Genomic DNA, 16,559 nt, shown 5'->3' with positions numbered 1-16,559 from the left:
TGAAGACGCTTCCTCCATCACAGTGTTTCTCAGCCTTTCTGATGCTGCGACCCCTTAATACAGTTCCAAATGTTGTGGTGACCCCCAACCATAAGTCTAACGCCAATTCTCCCGACAGAGCTTGAAGCTGATTGGCAGGAAGGCCAGAGGGACATCCCACTGTCAACGCCTGATTGGTCGGATTGTAAAAATATGTTCCAAGGTGCCAGAATAGAAGCTTCGGTTCCTAACAAGTTGTCTCTGCCCATGGTCTTAGGTGACCCCTGCGAAATAGTCATTTGACCCCCAAAGGGGTCCCAGGTGGAGAACCACTGCTCTGTCAGATGGGCCAACTCACCATGGCCGAATGTATTGTCTCACCAAAGAAGGAAAGGAGAATGACATCACTGAAGAAGTAGAACCACCCAAACAGACGCAGAGGAAACAGGTGAATGTCTAGCTGATCAATTAAACAATGTATGCAAGGCAGCCCAGTCCGTGAGGTTTAGGGGGACTTGAACTACCCTGACAACAGCTGGGAGACAGACTCGGCCAATATCTGCTGGAGCACAAGGCCTCCTCCGCTGGGCCGGCCGGGATGAAAAGTCACTGACATCAGGTGACCATCAAGCAAAGTGGGCGATTAATAATTTAGAGGCAGCTTGAGATGGTTTTTCAGAAAGCGCTGAGGTCCTGAAAATGAAGGAGGCGGCTTCGGGCCCGGCCCTCCGAAGTGGCTGCCAGGACACAGAAGGCCCCGGTGGGCCAGGTCTCGGGCTTCTCTGAGAACCAGCCGGAAAACAAGGAGACATTTCCTGTCAGCGGGGTCAGTTCATCAGGGGAACCAATTCATCAGAGCTCATCCAGCGCCCGACCATCGGAGCCCAAGGCCGAGCAGGGACCTTGTGGCTGGGGGTCCTTCTAGCCCACTCTCTCCACGGATGAAGCGTCCAGGGTGGAAAATATCCCAGGGCCACAGGAAAAACAGCAGCTTCCCCTGGCCTGGGATAGAAGGAAAGCTGTGTTCCATTATGGGAGTCTCCTTTTTTTCCTGTTGGAGTCAAAAATAACAGAACAGAATCAGATTAACATCCATTTATAGTGCAAAATAAAGTATTGGAAGCAGAATTGGAAGAAGGGCTAAGGAGGTTTTCCCACTTCTGGCAACAGCTCCGTCCTGCAGGCTCAGCAGTTTCCTCCCACCAACAGTGAGCAAAGGGCGCCACCTGGTGGCAGAGAGTGCCTGTGGCTTCCCGTCTATGGGGCAGCTCCATCCTCCAGGTCCCAATTGTCCTGAAGGTGCTGCTTTCAAGAGGCAACTGGACTTTCTGGTTTTCCTTTGAAGACGTTTCACTCCTCACCCAAGAAGCTTCTTCAGCTCTGACTGAACCTCCCACCATCAGAGTCGAAGGAGCTGCCTGGACCAGAAGTGAAACACCTTCAAAGGAAAACCAGGATTTAATTTATTTGACTTATATGCGGCCCAATCCTATGGGACTCAGGGAGGCTTGCAACAATAAGTAATACAATACAGAGCTACAATCAAAGTCAAATATTAAATAGTAAAAACAGTAAAAACCCCATTAAACCAACGATTAAAACCTCTGGCTAAATTAAACCATCATACACACACACCAAGCAAATCACCGTCTGGCTGCGAATGGTTGTGAACACCCACCATCCCCAGACGTGCTGGCAGAGCCAGGTCTTCAGGGCCTTGTGGAAGGCCGGTAGGGAGGGAGCAGTATGGACATTGGGGGGGGGTTATAATTGGTTCCAAAGCACCAGGGCAGCCACAGAGAAGGCCCTCCCCCATGGCCCCGCCAGCCAGCACTGCTTAGTCGACAGGACCTTGAAAGGGCCGACCCTGTGGGATCTGATTGGTCTCTGGGGGGGGTCCCATAAAAGTCCCGTTGCCTCTTGAAAAAGCACCTTTGGCTTCCTGGCTCTTCTGTACTCTGCTCCTTTCAGGAATCCAAATGAGAAGCTACTGGATGGGGAGGGGGGTCTATGGCAGTTGTAGGGGGCTCTGCATGCAACAGGCTTGTTCACCCAGCTCTTCAGCACGCCCATGGCCCCAGCGGAGTCCCGGGGGGGTGGGGGGCTCTCCTGAGAAAGGCTGGCGGTTTGCTCTGCTGACTGATAATCCCAGCCTGCCTGTCCACATGCCGAACCCCTCCTAAATTGTTCTCGGTTTGACCAACTTCTGGCTCTGGGGGAGTCTCTAGCAAACCCAGGAGCAGAGAGTGGGAAGAGCTGCTTCCTTCCTTCTCTGGGGTGCAGAAGGAGCTCCGGACGATGGGAAGGTTCCAGGCTCAGGATTAGCAGCTACCTGATCAATCTCGAGTTCCACAGGTCACTTTATTTATTTGTTTATTTGAGTTGAAAGGGACCTTGCAGGTCATCAAGTCCAACCCCCTGCTTAAGCAGGGAATCCTACAGCACTCCAGCCAAATGACAGTCCAATCTCCTCTTGAAAATGTCCAAAGTTGGGGCGTTCACAACCTCCGCTGGCAGGCCGTTCCACTGGTTGATCGCTCTGACCACCAGGAAGTTCTTCCTTTAAAATAGCCGGAGGGCAAGAGGGGAGATGAATTGCCAGGAGGGTTTGAGTCCCAAACTCAGCATGTATACAAAGGAGTTCTGGATTGTAAGTAGTCCTTGATTTACAACAATTGGGAGCAGGGTTTCCATTGCTGAGGTCACATGATGGCAACCTATTTGATGGCTTTTGCTACAGTCGTTAATCAAATCACTGTGGTCATTACATCATCTGCAACTGAGCCTTGCAGTTTGCTTCCATTGTTAAATGAACCGGGCTGGTCATTAAGTGAAACGAGATACCGTACTGGGCAGGAGGGTTGAGGGGAATAATCAATATATGTCTACTTTATATTACTGTACTCAAATGCAAAGGGTCCCAAGTCTTCTTGATTTATGGCACTGCATCCTGGGGATTCTGAGTGGTGGAAGCGCACATCAATGAAACACTCCGGTTGATGCAATGTTGTGCTACTGTACTGGGCCTTTTTAGTGTGCAGGTTTTTCCTTGTTTTTGCAAGAGATTAATAAAACACTCACACCCAGAATGCGCCTAAGGAATCTTTTTCTCTCCCTTTAGTATAGAGATTTTTCCCCCTGGTGTCAACATGATGCCCAAACAGGTCCACACATGCATGGACTTGGCCCACCCTTGCATTGAACAAAACCTGTGAGTCAGGTGTCTAACTTCAGCAAGAGGCTGGTGACATACAGTACGAGGGAATATAATTCACTGAGCCCAGTCAGTCATGCAGGTCAGTTGAGAGTTTCCGAAGTAACGGAAGTAACAGCTTTGTTATTTCCATAGAGGTAATGAACAGCAGAAAAACGAACAGGTCCCTAAGAAGGGTGACTGGTCTCAAAAATTAAACAGCACAATTGGCCATTATGATATTCTGTGGTTGCAATCCAGGCATGGCGGCAGTCCTGGGCCAGGAGCAGAGTCCCATAATGGCTGGGAGGCTTCTCTGCTGGGCAGAGCACAGAGAAGACTGACCCTTCCCCTCCCTTAAGCTGTCTTTCATTCAGTTACCCTTCGAAGAACGCTACGTTTTTAACATTGTAAAATACCTTTAATAACATAGCAATACTTAAGTATGATGATAGGCATATTGTGTTACAATATAGACATGTAAATTCAGATTGCTTTTTTCCGTGTCTTGAGTAATATTGGACATGTTGGCTAGAGTTGTTTGACAGTGAAATAGGCAGAGAAACCTAGAAGATTGACAGTAGAAAAAGACCTCCTGGTCCATCTCGTCCGCCCTTAAACTATTTCCTGTATTTTATCTTAGGGTGGATCTATGTTTATCCCAGGCATGTTTACATTCAGTACATTCACTTTTTGCTGGAAGTTTGTTCCAGTAGCAATATGTAAATTTAAGAAATAATAAATAATAGGATTAGGGCGGCCCTGTAATTCCTTGCTGTGGATGGAGCGCAGAAAAAAGCAGGTCAAAATGCCCCAAAGGCTCCTAACATTATTTTTCAGGCCACTTTTCATCTTCTCCTCTATTGGAAAAGAAATACAAACAAAAGGCGGCTTCCCTTACAGCCGTGGTTCTCAACCTTTCTTAATGGGTTCCTCGTGTTGTGGTGACCCCCAACCATAAGTTAAGAAAGGAAGAAAGAGAGAGGAGGAAGGCGAGAGCGAGCGAGAGCAAGACGCCCCTCCGGGACCACCAGCGCCGGCTGGATGAGAAGCTCCAGAGACGGACGGAGCCGAGGGTGCAGAGAACAGGCCTCACCGCCTGCCGAGGGTGCAACGGCGGCCGGAGCTCCGTGGCCCGAGCGCCCCTCTGACTTCCCGGCCCCCTTCGTCGCTTCTAGCGGGCGGCCGAGAGGGACTGGCAGAGCGTTTCCCGCCTTCGGAGGCCCAGGCCACGGAGGAAGGGAGGGAGCCCAGCCGGGGGCCGCCCCAGCGCCCAGCAGCCCCGGCGGAGAAGCGGCAGCGCGCCCGACGCCTCCTTCCCTCAGAGGCCGCCCCGCTACGGGAGGGGGGAAGACCGCGCAGGCGCGTTCCGGGAAGCCCCCCCCCCCCCGAACGGCGCGCGGTCCCTTTAAGAAGCAGGTAAACACAGCGCGGCTCCTCCCCCTTCCCCACCCCCTTCTCCCCCGCGCGTCAGTCGACGTCGGTGCCGCGCGACCGGCCCTCTTACGCCGCCGCCCCGAGCCGCGCTATTCTCCAAACGCACGCGCCGCCGCGCGCCCGCTGGCGCTGGGGGACCCTTACGCCGAATGCGTGGGGAGGCCGCCGGACGCGCGCACGCGCAGGAACCTTGCCCAGGTCGCCTGCGGGAGGGGGAGGCGGCGGCGGCAGCAGCAGCGGCGGCGGCAGCGGCGGAGCAGAACATGAATGGAGCAAAATGGCGGATCATGTGCAGGTGAGGCGGAGGGGCCCGCGCCGCGCTCCCCCCCCCCGCCGTCCCTCCGCAGCCCCCGGGGCCCGATGGGAGGCCGGCGCGGCGCCCGCTCGTGGGCCTTGGAGGCGGCGCGCTCGTCCCTCCCGAGCCCGCCCGGCCGCCGGTGCCCCCGCGGGATGCAGGCCCGGGCGTCTGTGGCGGGGGGCCGGCCTCGGGCCCGGATCCTGGGCGGGGAAGCGGAGGGAGCGCCGCGAGGGGCCCGCCGGGCCTGCCGCCTTCGCTCGGCCCCGCTCGTGGCGCTTCTGGCCGGCAGATCCCGCGCGCACCCCGGGGCCGCTCTGGCCGGGAGGAGGAGGGCAGGTGGGCCTGGATGGGGACGGGGCTTCCTTGCCGGACCGGCGGCCTCCCCGCCTCCTCCACGTGGGCCCGGCTGGCCAGGCGAAAGCGGGGCGGTGGGGGGCACCCAGAGGGCAGCGGGTCCATCCCTGGTCCAGTCCAGGCTTCTCCCTGTGAGGGCCAAGGCCTGGATCAAGCTGGAAGCCCCCTTGGCTTAACAACCGCCCTGGCAAGAGAGGCCTTAAATGGGGCCACGCTCCCTTAGCAAATGTCTCCCTTAGCAGCCAAACTTTATGGTCGTAAGTCAAGGCCCGGCCTGCTTCTCCCAACACCCGGGCTCTCCTGTTGGCCGCCTGTCCTGGGTCTCTAGGCTCGGAAGCTCCAAGTGTGGGATGGTTCTTCGCCCCCATCCCTGTGCTGGATATTTGTGCCCTTGTGTTCTCCTCTCTAGGGAAGAGGCTTTGTTGGAAGGCGGTGGGATGTTGCAGCTCTGAGCATTCTCCCCTCGCATCATGTCTTCCTCAAAAGGTCCCTGGCCAGTCCCCGTCCTGCAGGCCCTGGTTGTCCCAAAGGGGCTTTTTCAGAAGGCCACTGGACTCTCTTCGTTTCTCCTTGAAAGTGTCTGGCTTCTCATCCAAGAAGCAGCTGCGTTTAGGCCGCTGGGTTCGAAAGCTGTGCTAGCAGACGTAAGGTTTATTTTCTGGGTAAAACTAGCCTCCTGATTTCGTTATATTGAAGTGAGTAGTGTCTACTCGGGTTTAGGAAGAAAGCCATTGCAGGACAGCTGTCAGAGACCATTGCTTGTGGCATTGCTGCTTCACAAGATCCCGAATGAAACAGTTTCAGACTCAGCCATGGGACTGAAACAGTATTTGTCAAACTTTACTGTGACTTCTGGCGGGAGCATTGTTGTCAGGTCTCTTCTGGAAAAGCTCCAGCGATGGAGCATCCATGGTTTCTGTTGATTATTTGTTCTCACTGTGAGGGAATTTCTCCTTCCTTCTAGGTTGGATCCCACCTTGATAAGTTTCCATCTGTTGCTTTTTGTTCTGCCTTCAGTTGCTTTGGACAATAGGTTGACCCACTCTTTTCAGTGGCAGCCCCTCAAATGTTGGAAGACTGCTCCCATGTCACCCTAGTCCTCCTCTTTGCTGCACTACACTTACCCAGTCCCTGCCACCGTTCGTCCTATGTTTTAGCCTTCAGCCCCCTAATTATCTTCCTTGCCCTTCTCTGCACTCTTTCGTGAGTCTCAGCATCGTTTTTGTGTTGTGGGGACCAAAACTGGATGCAGCATTGATAAGTGCGACCTTACCAAAGCATAGAATAGAATGGAATAGGACTCGGATGCGTCATCTATCCAAGTGTGATTATTAGACACACAGGAATTTGTTTCTGGTGCAGAAACTCTCAGTGTTCATGCAAAGCAACGGAATCATCACCACCACCATTATCATAATACCAATAAAAGGGGGAAGTAACAAAGATGAGCAGGATAAATGATACCATAATGCTGTAGCTCTGTTGTATGAGGAAATATACCTGGACATTAGCACTGTGTGAATTAGGTGTTCGGCAGACTGATGGCATGAGGGGCCTGGTGTCCCTGGGTTTGCCCTGCAGTGCCATCCGGAGGGGAAGAATTGGCACAGCTCATACCCAGGATGTGAGGGGGCCTGTAGATATGAGAGTCACCTTCTAGGGGAGGTGGGTGCCATAAATGCATAAACAAAGCGTGGTGTTGCTCCACCTGATCTGGAAGCTGTCCCTCTGTTGATGCAGCTTAGGACCGCACTGGCTATTTGGGCAGCTGCAGCTCCCTGCGGGCTCCTTCTGAACTGGTGGCTGCTGGGCTACCTGGGTCCTTCCAACAGTCACTCCTATTCCAGTGAGGTCAAAGCCTTTTTTTGCTTGCGGGCCCAAAGGAGGTGCGTGGACGTGATAATGCATGTGTGCGTGCCCATAATGCAATGTCCTCCCCCCCCTCGTGTGTGCACAACCCCCCCCCCCCCCAGTACTCCCTCCACGCACACACATAGGGCTCACTGGAGCCTCTGGAGCCAGTGGGTGGCGGGAAAACCGATTCCAGCTAATGTTCAGCCGCCTTCTGGGGGCTTTCCTGACGCCTGGAGAGGGTGAAGAACAGCCCAAGGAAAGAAAGGGAAGGGGGTTCGTTTCTGAACTTCCGGTTGGGCCGTTCGCTCCATTTTCGCCATCCACAGGCTCCGGAGGCTTTGTTGAACGACCTCCCCCAACCCTTTGGAAGGCTGAAAATCAGCCGGCCAGCACGCTGGAGTGGACATAGCACAAGGCCTCACCTGCCCACAGATATGGCTCCATGCGCTACCTGTGGCACACGTGCCATAGATTGGCCATCATGGACCTATTATCTGCCTGTGTTTTTTCTCATGTTATTTTATTGGATAGGGCCCTGTATTCAAGTCTCTCAAAATCCTTCCTTGAGTCAACTTTGAAACTGGTGAACTACAGCCAGCAGTCAGCAGAAGGAGCATGTGGAGTGTGGTTGGTCAGCCAGTTGCAAATCCATCTGGTGGTGATGCTATCTGTCCCACGTTTTTCAATCTTACCAAGAGGTACCACGTTCCCCCCAAAATGTGACTTATTCAAAAAGTAAAGCCCAGCTCAATTTTTGGGGAGTAAGCCTGATATACAATGCTCACAGTCTCCTAGTTTCTTGCCTTCTGCCTTAAACACTATACAGGAGCCTTCACAGAACCACCACTGAGACCTGGGACTTGGATTATTAAGCGGGACACCAGGTGATTTCGGCTTGTGATTCTATTCCCAGCATACAATGCTTGCCAGTAGGAAGTTGGCTGGGAAGTGTGCAAATAATCACGGGATACTGCGATGGTCAAAAGTGGCCACTAGTTAAAAAGTACCTGAATCTTGGTCGTGTGTGTATGCAAGGCTTGTCATACGGTTACTTTTTCAGCACTATAGTACATTGAAAAGTCACTAAACAGGATAGTTATTAAGTGAGGACTATCTGTACGCCAAACTGGGTCTTACATTTACTATAATTGTATATAAATTCACACTCTGAGGGCATAAAAATCCAATAAATAAATAAATAAATTCTTAAAATGGACATAGCGCCTCACGGCAAGTATTTACACTCCACTAGATTGTGCCAATTTAAGAGCATAAAGCAAGCAACTTCATGGGACCCCAGTGTTTCTGTTGATGCCCCCTTAGGGTGCCCACCAGCTTTCATATCTCATTGACTCAGTTGTTGAAAGATGGTGTCCATTGAAACAAGATACAGAAAACAGATAAAGTATATATATATTTATATTTCTCTTCAATGCGGCTGCCACTTGAGCTACTAGCTTCCCGTCAAAATAGTGTAGTGGAACAATTTCCTAACTCCTGCTGTAATAAATCTGACCCCATTTCATTCTGTTTTTGGAGAATTGCCGTGCCCGTGGGATTTCTACCATTTTTTTGCGTTGTAAAGTGCCAACATTCCCTTAGTCAGACAAAGCTCAGTTCTAGAGACTTAAGGTATATTCGGTACTGGATTATCTTTACTCATTTTTCAACCAATTGCCCTTCCTCTGGCAATGATTTCCACAATCCTGGTCACTGAATCAGTGTTGATCTAACTTTGCACTGAATTGCTGCTGATTTCTGTTCATGCTTGGAATATCAGCAAAGACTATTTAGTTGAAAGATGGACACCTCTACGTACTTCTAAAAGTTGGAAACCCTTTGCCAGTAATTTGCCAAAGCTATCAATGTCCGTGATCAGGTAGGTACTGCAAAAGCAGAGAGGAGAATACAATGGTTTATCTTTCTAATGAGGGGTCATCAAGGAAAAAGTCAAGTCGAAGGAAACAATATTTGAGGGGATGGGATTCAGCGATGCCACGGACGGCAGCTAAGCCTGATGGGACACATGGTTTGAACAACCCAAGGGGCTATTATTCACCTGGACGTCACCAAGTGGAGAAAATCGAAACCAACCTGACGACATTATTAGGCCCAAAGAAGTTCTATCCGTGCCGTGAAAACGTTCCCTGAAGCAGATTGTGGGTCAGGTCATGAATGGTCAGCTGCCAAGGAAAAGTTTCAATGGTTGCAGCGTCAAACTCACGGTTCAGAAGTTTGACGTGGAGGAGATTCCCCAGTCATATGCAGTTGAAGTTAAGAATAGATTTCACCTGCTCAGCCTCACAGAAAGACGAGCGATGGGAGGAAGTAGCCCAAGAAGCCCACTTGGGGACAGGGAAGGGAGGCCAAGACCGGCTGGGAGGCTCCAGAGAGAGGCAGGAAAAGGCAAAGCAAAGCGGCCAGCGGAGTCCTGCAAGAGAGCCCAGCGCTTAGAAGGAGAAGGCCGGGATGGGCAGGAGAATCTCAGCCCTAATTTAGCCTTTGGAGGCACTTTTGGCCTGAGTGCTGGAGTCTCCACTGAAGCGAAGCAGTCAGAGAAAGGGGGCAGGAATAGGCGGAAGAAAGCCGGCCCATAAGAGGAGAAGCTGACCCACCACAAATGGAACCAGGTATTTTGGAGGAGGAGGCAGGTGGGCACTCGTCTGGTTGCTTGACCGCAAAGCCCCAGCCATTCCAGCAAAGTTGCTGAGGCCCCTGCTAACAAAAGCACCGGTCATCTTGATCCGAAGTATATGGAGGACTGGTCAGTGGCCAAAGGGACAGAGAAGGTTGGTAGTTGTCCCAACACCAAAGAAAGGTGGTTGGAAAGACTGTGTGGCCTTCCGAGGCATTTCTCAGAGGCATGAATGCTCCACGCGGCCTCGAGCCGGGCTTCCTCTCAGGGTGGCCTTGTGGTTTGGGGGCTGTTCAGCCTTACGTGTCGGTGCTCTAGGACTCCCAAGATCCCTCGCGCGGTCACTGACTGCTGCTGAGGCAGGAGAGGGGCTCTTTCGCAGGGCACCGGTCTGTTCCCCTGCACCCTGGGGTATTTATTATTTACAGCATGCTTGAAGAGGCCATTAAAGTTTAAGTGGTTTGCCCTGGGAGGGGGGGGGGTCATTCATGGTTGGTCCCTGTGTCGTGAGTTGAGAATCACTGGCAAACACAGGTTGTTGTAACCTTGAACACGACTGCTTAATCCCACTGTTGTGGGGCTGTAGTGAAGAGGTCCGATCTTTGCCACAAGTGCGTCCGCTGAAGCGCAAGTTCGGTGCTGCAGAATGTTTATGTTCCTCGCAGCTATAGAAAGCGCAGCGCATGGAGATCAGTGAGGCTGCAGGGAAATCGGTCTTTCCAATAGAAAGCAGCTCACATGCTTTACTCAGCAGCTAAACTGGAGATTAAAATAAAACGCCACTGGACCTGCCCTTAGTGGACATCAGTATGAAGCCTTCCATTACGGTAACCTTGGTAGGGTCTTCTGCTGCGGCTGCGGCTTAATCCAAGAGTTTATGTTTGATACGGCTGATCTCTTGGCACCGGGCTGAGCCGAAGGGCCGGCCTTCCTCCCCCTGGTGCTGCGAGGCTCGAGGAGGCTGGCGTGTCTCCCCTGGGAAGCCCCTGTGGGGCAAGACATGGAGGTCGCCGGGCACGTTTGGGCTCCTTGTTGTGCAGCTGAGAGGGGAGGGGGCCGGGTGGACGGCGGTTGCAGCTCTGGAGAGCAGAGTGAGCCCTGGGGAACTCCCTCCGTCTCACAACTCTTCTTGTTTTAAGAACCGTCCAGCCCCCCAGTGGCTCTCCTGCTGTTTTGAGGTGGGAGGTGCCTGAAAGGCATAAAAGAGACTTAAAAGTAACTAAGCCAAGAAGCCCATTCTGGAAAACATCCCAGCCCCTGGCCATCACCACAAAGCTGCCTGCCTGCAACTGTATGCAATTTTTTTAACATATAGCAGTGCTTCTCAACCTTTCTAGTCCCACGACCACTTAATACAGTTCCTCATGTTGTGGTGACCCCCAACCATAAGTCTAGCGCCAATTCTCCCAACAGAGCTTGAAGCACCCCCACTGTCAACGCCTGATTGGTCGGATTGTAAAAATAGGTTCTAAAGCACCAGAATAGAAGCTTCAGTTCTTAACATCAGGGGGAATTTGTCTTCCCCCCCCCCGCAGGGTCTTTCTTAGGCGACCCCTGGGAAATGGTCGTTGGACCCCCAAAGATGATATGCAGGCTTTTTAAAAGAATAAATGAGATTCTGAGCCAAGAGAGACAGCCCTTGGTAGCTTTGGCTGAGAGCTGTGCCGTTCGGTAGATTCCCGCTGTTTCACGCCTGCACCCTTATCTCGGGCGCCCAGGGCTCCTTTGCCAGAAAGCCCGGATCCTGCCAGAATTGCTCCTGTCCAGCTCCACTGAAGAATAATCCCAAGCCCTTGTCTTCATTAGTGGGCAACTGGGAAACCATAGGAGCACAAACTCACTTGGTGCTTGTTCAGAACTACTGTATCTGCATTACTCTGGCTGGGAGGAAGAGGTGGCATCAGGCGCAAAACAAAGTTGAATGTCCATACTTGGCTGCCCCTGGCCATCTCCCAAAGGCATCTTAAAGACATGTTTGAATTGTGGAAGTCAGAAAAGTCTCTGCATATCTGTTCGTTGAACGTAGCTCCCACGTGATCTCATAGGCTTCGTATTAACACACTAGGGCTCAGCCCCCTGGCCAACGGGAGGAGATATACGTTGTATGATTGAACTGGTAGGGTTGTTTTTAAATATTGGAGTTTTAGATTGTAACTTTAGATTTAATTAGATTTGCCGTTGTACTGTATTGTTATATGATATGCTGTTAGCTGCCCTGAGTCCTCGGAGAAGGGCGGCATACAAATCTAATAAATAAGTAAATATCCCTAATAGCATGTCGACATATTTTGCTGTTTACCTCTGTTTGACCAACTTACATTTCCCCCTTTCTTTCAGGACTTAGAGCCGTGATGGCGGACATCTTTTAGTTCACGTGCCAAAAGGGGGGTCACGCACAAGTGTTCCCCCATCCATAATTTCATGTCGTCCCCCCCACTCATGCACATGTGACCCCCCCTCTCCCAGCACCTGATGGCACATCCCTGCCCCCCCCCCCTTTTTTTTGTTCTCCCCAGGCTTTAGAGCCTTTCGAGGAGCCTGGGGAGGGCAAAAATGACCTCCCCCCACAGAGGCCGTCTAGAGACCAGAAACGCCCCGTTTCAAGTTGGGAAACAGGCTATTTCTGCCCCCCCCCCCCCCCCCCGGGACCTCTAGCGAGGTGGGGGAGGCTGTTTTTGCTCTCCCTAGGCTCCAAGAAAGACTCTGGGGAAAGCCAAAAAAAAGGGAACTTCTGGTCCATCCAGAAACCAGCAAACGGAATGTTTCCAGCCTCCGGAGGACCTCGGGGGGGGGGGGGGGCTGGGAAGGCCATTTCCGTCCTGCACAGGCTCCTAAAAGGCTCTGGAGCTTTGGGAGAGCAAAAAACAGGCCTCCCCCACCCTTTCTGGAGGCTGGAGACAGCCTGTATCCCAACTCACAGTGAGCCCAGAAAACCAGCTGGCTGGTGCATGCATGCCCACCCAACCTGAGCTCACGTGCCACCGATATGGCTCTGCATGGCACCTGTGGCACCTGTGCAATCGACTAGCCATCGCGGGCTTAGAGATGGAAGGCCTGACTCTCTCTGCTCCGTGCAGACTTCAGTAGGATTTCAGTAGTGATAAGCCAGAGGCTGCATGACAGGCTGTTTCTAAGTGACTGTTTCTGTCACGATTTCATATCCCAGGCCCACCAAACCCTGACTCAGTTTCCCTTTGCTTTGTTCCAGAGTCTAGGCCAGCTAGAGAATCTGTGCAAGCAACTGTATGAGACGACGGACACCACTACGCGGCTGCAGGCAGAGAAGGCCCTGGTGGAATTCACCAACAGCCCGGATTGCCTGAACAAGTGCCAGCTTCTCCTCGAACGAGGGAGTGTACGTAGACAAATGACCGTCCGGGCGGCTTTGAAGGGTCCAGATGCTCTTGTGCAAGTCGAGGGGCACATCTGGGTGACCTGATACAGGGAAGCATTTGCAGCTGGCAGGTGGTAACATTTGGCTGCATCAAACACGTCTCTGGAGATCCATGCGTTGGGTCACCCAGTCTAGGGTTTAAAGTATTTGGTGAAAGATACTTTTATTGTTGCGTTTATTTATTAAATTTATATGCCACCTGTCTCATGGTTCAAGATGAAAGATTGGTCCTTTGCCAAGATGAGGGTCTCTAAGAGCCTCCAGCAGAATCCCAGGATTTATCCGTCCACACGAGTGACCTGCTCTCTTTGTGTTTGTCTTGCAGTCGTCCTACTCGCAATTATTGGCAGCTACATGCCTTACAAAACTGGTGTCGCGCACAAACAACCCTTTGCCCTTGGAACAGCGCATAGACATACGTAAGTACCGCAAAGCGGGGTGGCTCAGCCCCACGGGCCGTCTGGCCTACGACCAGGGCGGCTGTTTTCAATTTCAATTCAGAATAGAGAGCTGGAAGGGACCCTGGAGGTCTTCTAGCCCAGCCCCCTGGTCAAGCAGAGATCCCGAGCCATCCAGCTAGAGGATTGTCCAGTCTTTTCTTAAAACCCTCCAGTGGTGGAGCAGCCACAACCTCTGGAGGCAAGTGGTTCCACTGGTTAATGGTTCATTTGAAAAGTTTAAGAACATTTGCTGGGACAGAAAGGGAACTCTCTCACGGCGTTTTCTCATTTAAGTTACCTCTAGTGTGAGAACAAGTTTGGATCTGCCTTGCTCACCTTCCTTGCACCTGCCTGCATCCCTGTTCCCTGACAGCACCTTAACATTACAATTTGATAAGCTGGGAAATAACTGTTTTGTAATATATCAAGGTGCCCTTTAAAACATCTCAAGAGTAGTAAAAGGGCTGTTTTGGCTGTTCTTTGAGTAGCGTGAGGGAGTGTCAGACCCCCCCTCTCAAAAACCCCTTTCTCCCAGGCCTTCCTCCAAGGCAGCTTCACTCTTGGTGGGCAGCAGCAGCCAGCCTTTCAGAGGTCACCCCCAGGACCTCAGCTGACCAGTCGCAGCAGCCCTGGGGCAGGAAATACAGTTGTTTCCCAGAAGCCCTGTGGAACTTTGCTTTAGCCATGCTGTTGTTTGACAGATTAGGGCCCAAAGGAAGCAAAGTCTTGCCCGATGAGGCTGAGTGCCTTGGTCTCACTACAGAGCCCCTTCTCTGCCTCCTTGGTTCCCCCCACCCCCACCCCAATGCAGGGCACATGGTGGGCCTTCCGTGCAATGTCTAGTCCCAGTTCTGCAGTGCCTTCCCTTCAGGAGTGGTGAACTTTCCCAACTCAAACCTCCCTGAAAACTCTCCTTCGTTTGGTTCCTCTCTTCCAGGGAATTATGTGCTCAACTACCTTGCCACCAGACCAAAGCTGGCCACGTTTGTGACACAAGCACTAATCCAGCTCTATGCGAGGATCACAAAACTGGGCTGGTTTGACTGTCAGAAGGATGAATATGTTTTCAGAAACGTCATCACAGATGTCACAAGATTTTTGCAGGTCAGTGTGCTCCCCCCTCTCCTTTCCATTCGCGCAAAGGGGCTTTCGCCTGATGCTGGTAGGCTTCCTTCAGACAACCAGGGTTCCTGGGTGCTGTTGTGGGTTGCAGAGCCAAATGCTGACGTTCCCTAGATCGACCCAGTCCCTAGACCCAAGGCCTCCGCCCTCCAGCTTCTCAGAGTGCCTGACCAAAAGCTTCCAAGAGGAAGAGGAAGGGCTAAAGTTTAGGTGAGGCCCCGCAGCTGCTGGCTGGCTCCGGAGCCACCCAATTCAAGGCCCAGCAGTGGCAACAGCCTCTCCCCCCACCCGCCCAGGCTTCCTTAAAGAGCCTCCTTCTGGGACCGGAGTATTTTTTCTGGTGCGTAGCTAAAGTTTGTTCCCCTGACATGGGCTTCCCTTGGGCTGCCTAATGGAGTGACAGTGTTGAAGAGCAGAGATTAAGGGGAAGGGGCTTGGCAGGATCCTGTTCTGCCTTGAATTGTATAACAAGCCTTTAGCATATTTCACATGTATAAGGGAAACAAAAATAAAAAGGCAGCGCGGCTTCTGTGGGGCACATGGCTGGATTTTGTTATAAATCTCCTCACTATCAAACAATTACAGGAAGTCCAGTCCTGCAGGGGGCACAGAATTAGCAACAATTGCAAGTGCATCTCCGTTGCCTGCAAAATGTGGCCGGGGGCCTTTCTGAAGCCCAGCAGAGAAAGTTCTGGGGGCAGAATTCCTCTTTGGAGAAGGGAAACACTTGTGACTTGGGGGTGGGGAGAGGACTGCCAGGCGGAAGCATAGAAGTAATAAATGTAAGCCATAAACTACAACAATAGAGACCGCTCGGCCAGAGGGACCTGTTCTGCTTTTTCCTGCTCTAGGACAGTGTTGAGCACTGCATCATAGGAGTGACAATCTTGTCCCAGCTAACAAATGAAATTAATCAAGTAAGTGCTTCAGCCTTCCTCAGTGAAGTAAGTGTCGACTTTGTTCATTCCTTTTGCCTTGTGCTGCTCTGGACCTGGGTGTTTGTACAGAAAGTGACCCTCCATGGCACAATTCCTGAGCTATAGAAGTAGAGCCAGACCTGTGCTGCTCTGGTCAGAAACTGACCCTCCACTGCAGGCACAATTCCTGAGCTATAGAAGTAGAAGTAGCTTTGGGAGGGGCAGTGATCTCGAAAAAGAGCACCTTCTGCTCAATAATACTGTGAAGGTTCACACAGAGCTTTTTTTTATTTTATTGTATTTTTATTATTATTTTATTTATATGCGGCTCACTCCAAAACAGACTCTGAGCAGCTAACAGTAGAAATAAATGCAACAACAGTAAAAACAGTCAAAATCTAATAATAAAAACCAGCAATACAATAAAACAGTAGCTCCTCCTCTGGAGAAATCTTTCCTACTTGCTACTTGCTTCCGTCCTGCCCGGTAACCCCCAGAGCTCTGGTTAAACTCCAAGGCTGGTCTGTTCCCCACGCCAGGGTGTGGCCTTATCTTCTCCTTCTGAAGTGCAGATGGCCGCCCCTGTCCTCCAAATTTGGGATGGGTCTGGAGCCGGCCACTCCTTCAGCAGCCCCAGCCTTCTACTGTGCTATCTCTGTAGAGAAGCTTGAAGGATCTTGACTGACAAGTCGTCAAGAGGGACCAGGGACATTGTTGGGGCTCTCTGCTTGGTGTGCATGGGACTTGGCAGAGCTGCAGCTGTGTAGTTGTGTAGCTATACACAAAGAGCCTCCTCCCTCAGTTGGGAAAGTACAGAAGAGCAAAGAGAATTTAAGAATTACACTCTTCAATTTTTTCCCTTTCGTGGGACAAGAATTTGGCTTTGCCGCAAATCTGGCCGTATCTTTTTTTCCTAATCCCAAGGCAGGCTTGCTG

At 51.8% G+C, this 16,559-nt stretch overlaps 1 protein-coding gene across 1 annotated transcript in view; it reads left to right on the top strand.

Moving 5' to 3' along the window:
* Positions 1–4,673: 4,673 nt before the first annotated feature.
* The window catches only part of XPO7 (exportin 7), a 29,917-nt gene continuing 18,031 nt past the window's right edge, over positions 4,674–16,559 (top strand). The window contains exons 1-5 of the mRNA XM_070765401.1: positions 4,674–4,904; positions 12,959–13,105; positions 13,470–13,563; positions 14,522–14,688; positions 15,558–15,623. Coding sequence (XP_070621502.1) covers positions 4,887–4,904; positions 12,959–13,105; positions 13,470–13,563; positions 14,522–14,688; positions 15,558–15,623 — 492 coding nt within the window. The 5' untranslated portion in view covers positions 4,674–4,886. The remainder of the gene's footprint in view (positions 4,905–12,958; positions 13,106–13,469; positions 13,564–14,521; positions 14,689–15,557; positions 15,624–16,559) is intronic.

Source organism: Erythrolamprus reginae, chromosome 12, assembly GCF_031021105.1.
Source record: "Erythrolamprus reginae isolate rEryReg1 chromosome 12, rEryReg1.hap1, whole genome shotgun sequence".
Lineage (NCBI taxonomy): Eukaryota > Metazoa > Chordata > Lepidosauria > Squamata > Dipsadidae > Erythrolamprus > Erythrolamprus reginae.
This window is presented reverse-complemented; position numbering and strand designations above follow the sequence as displayed.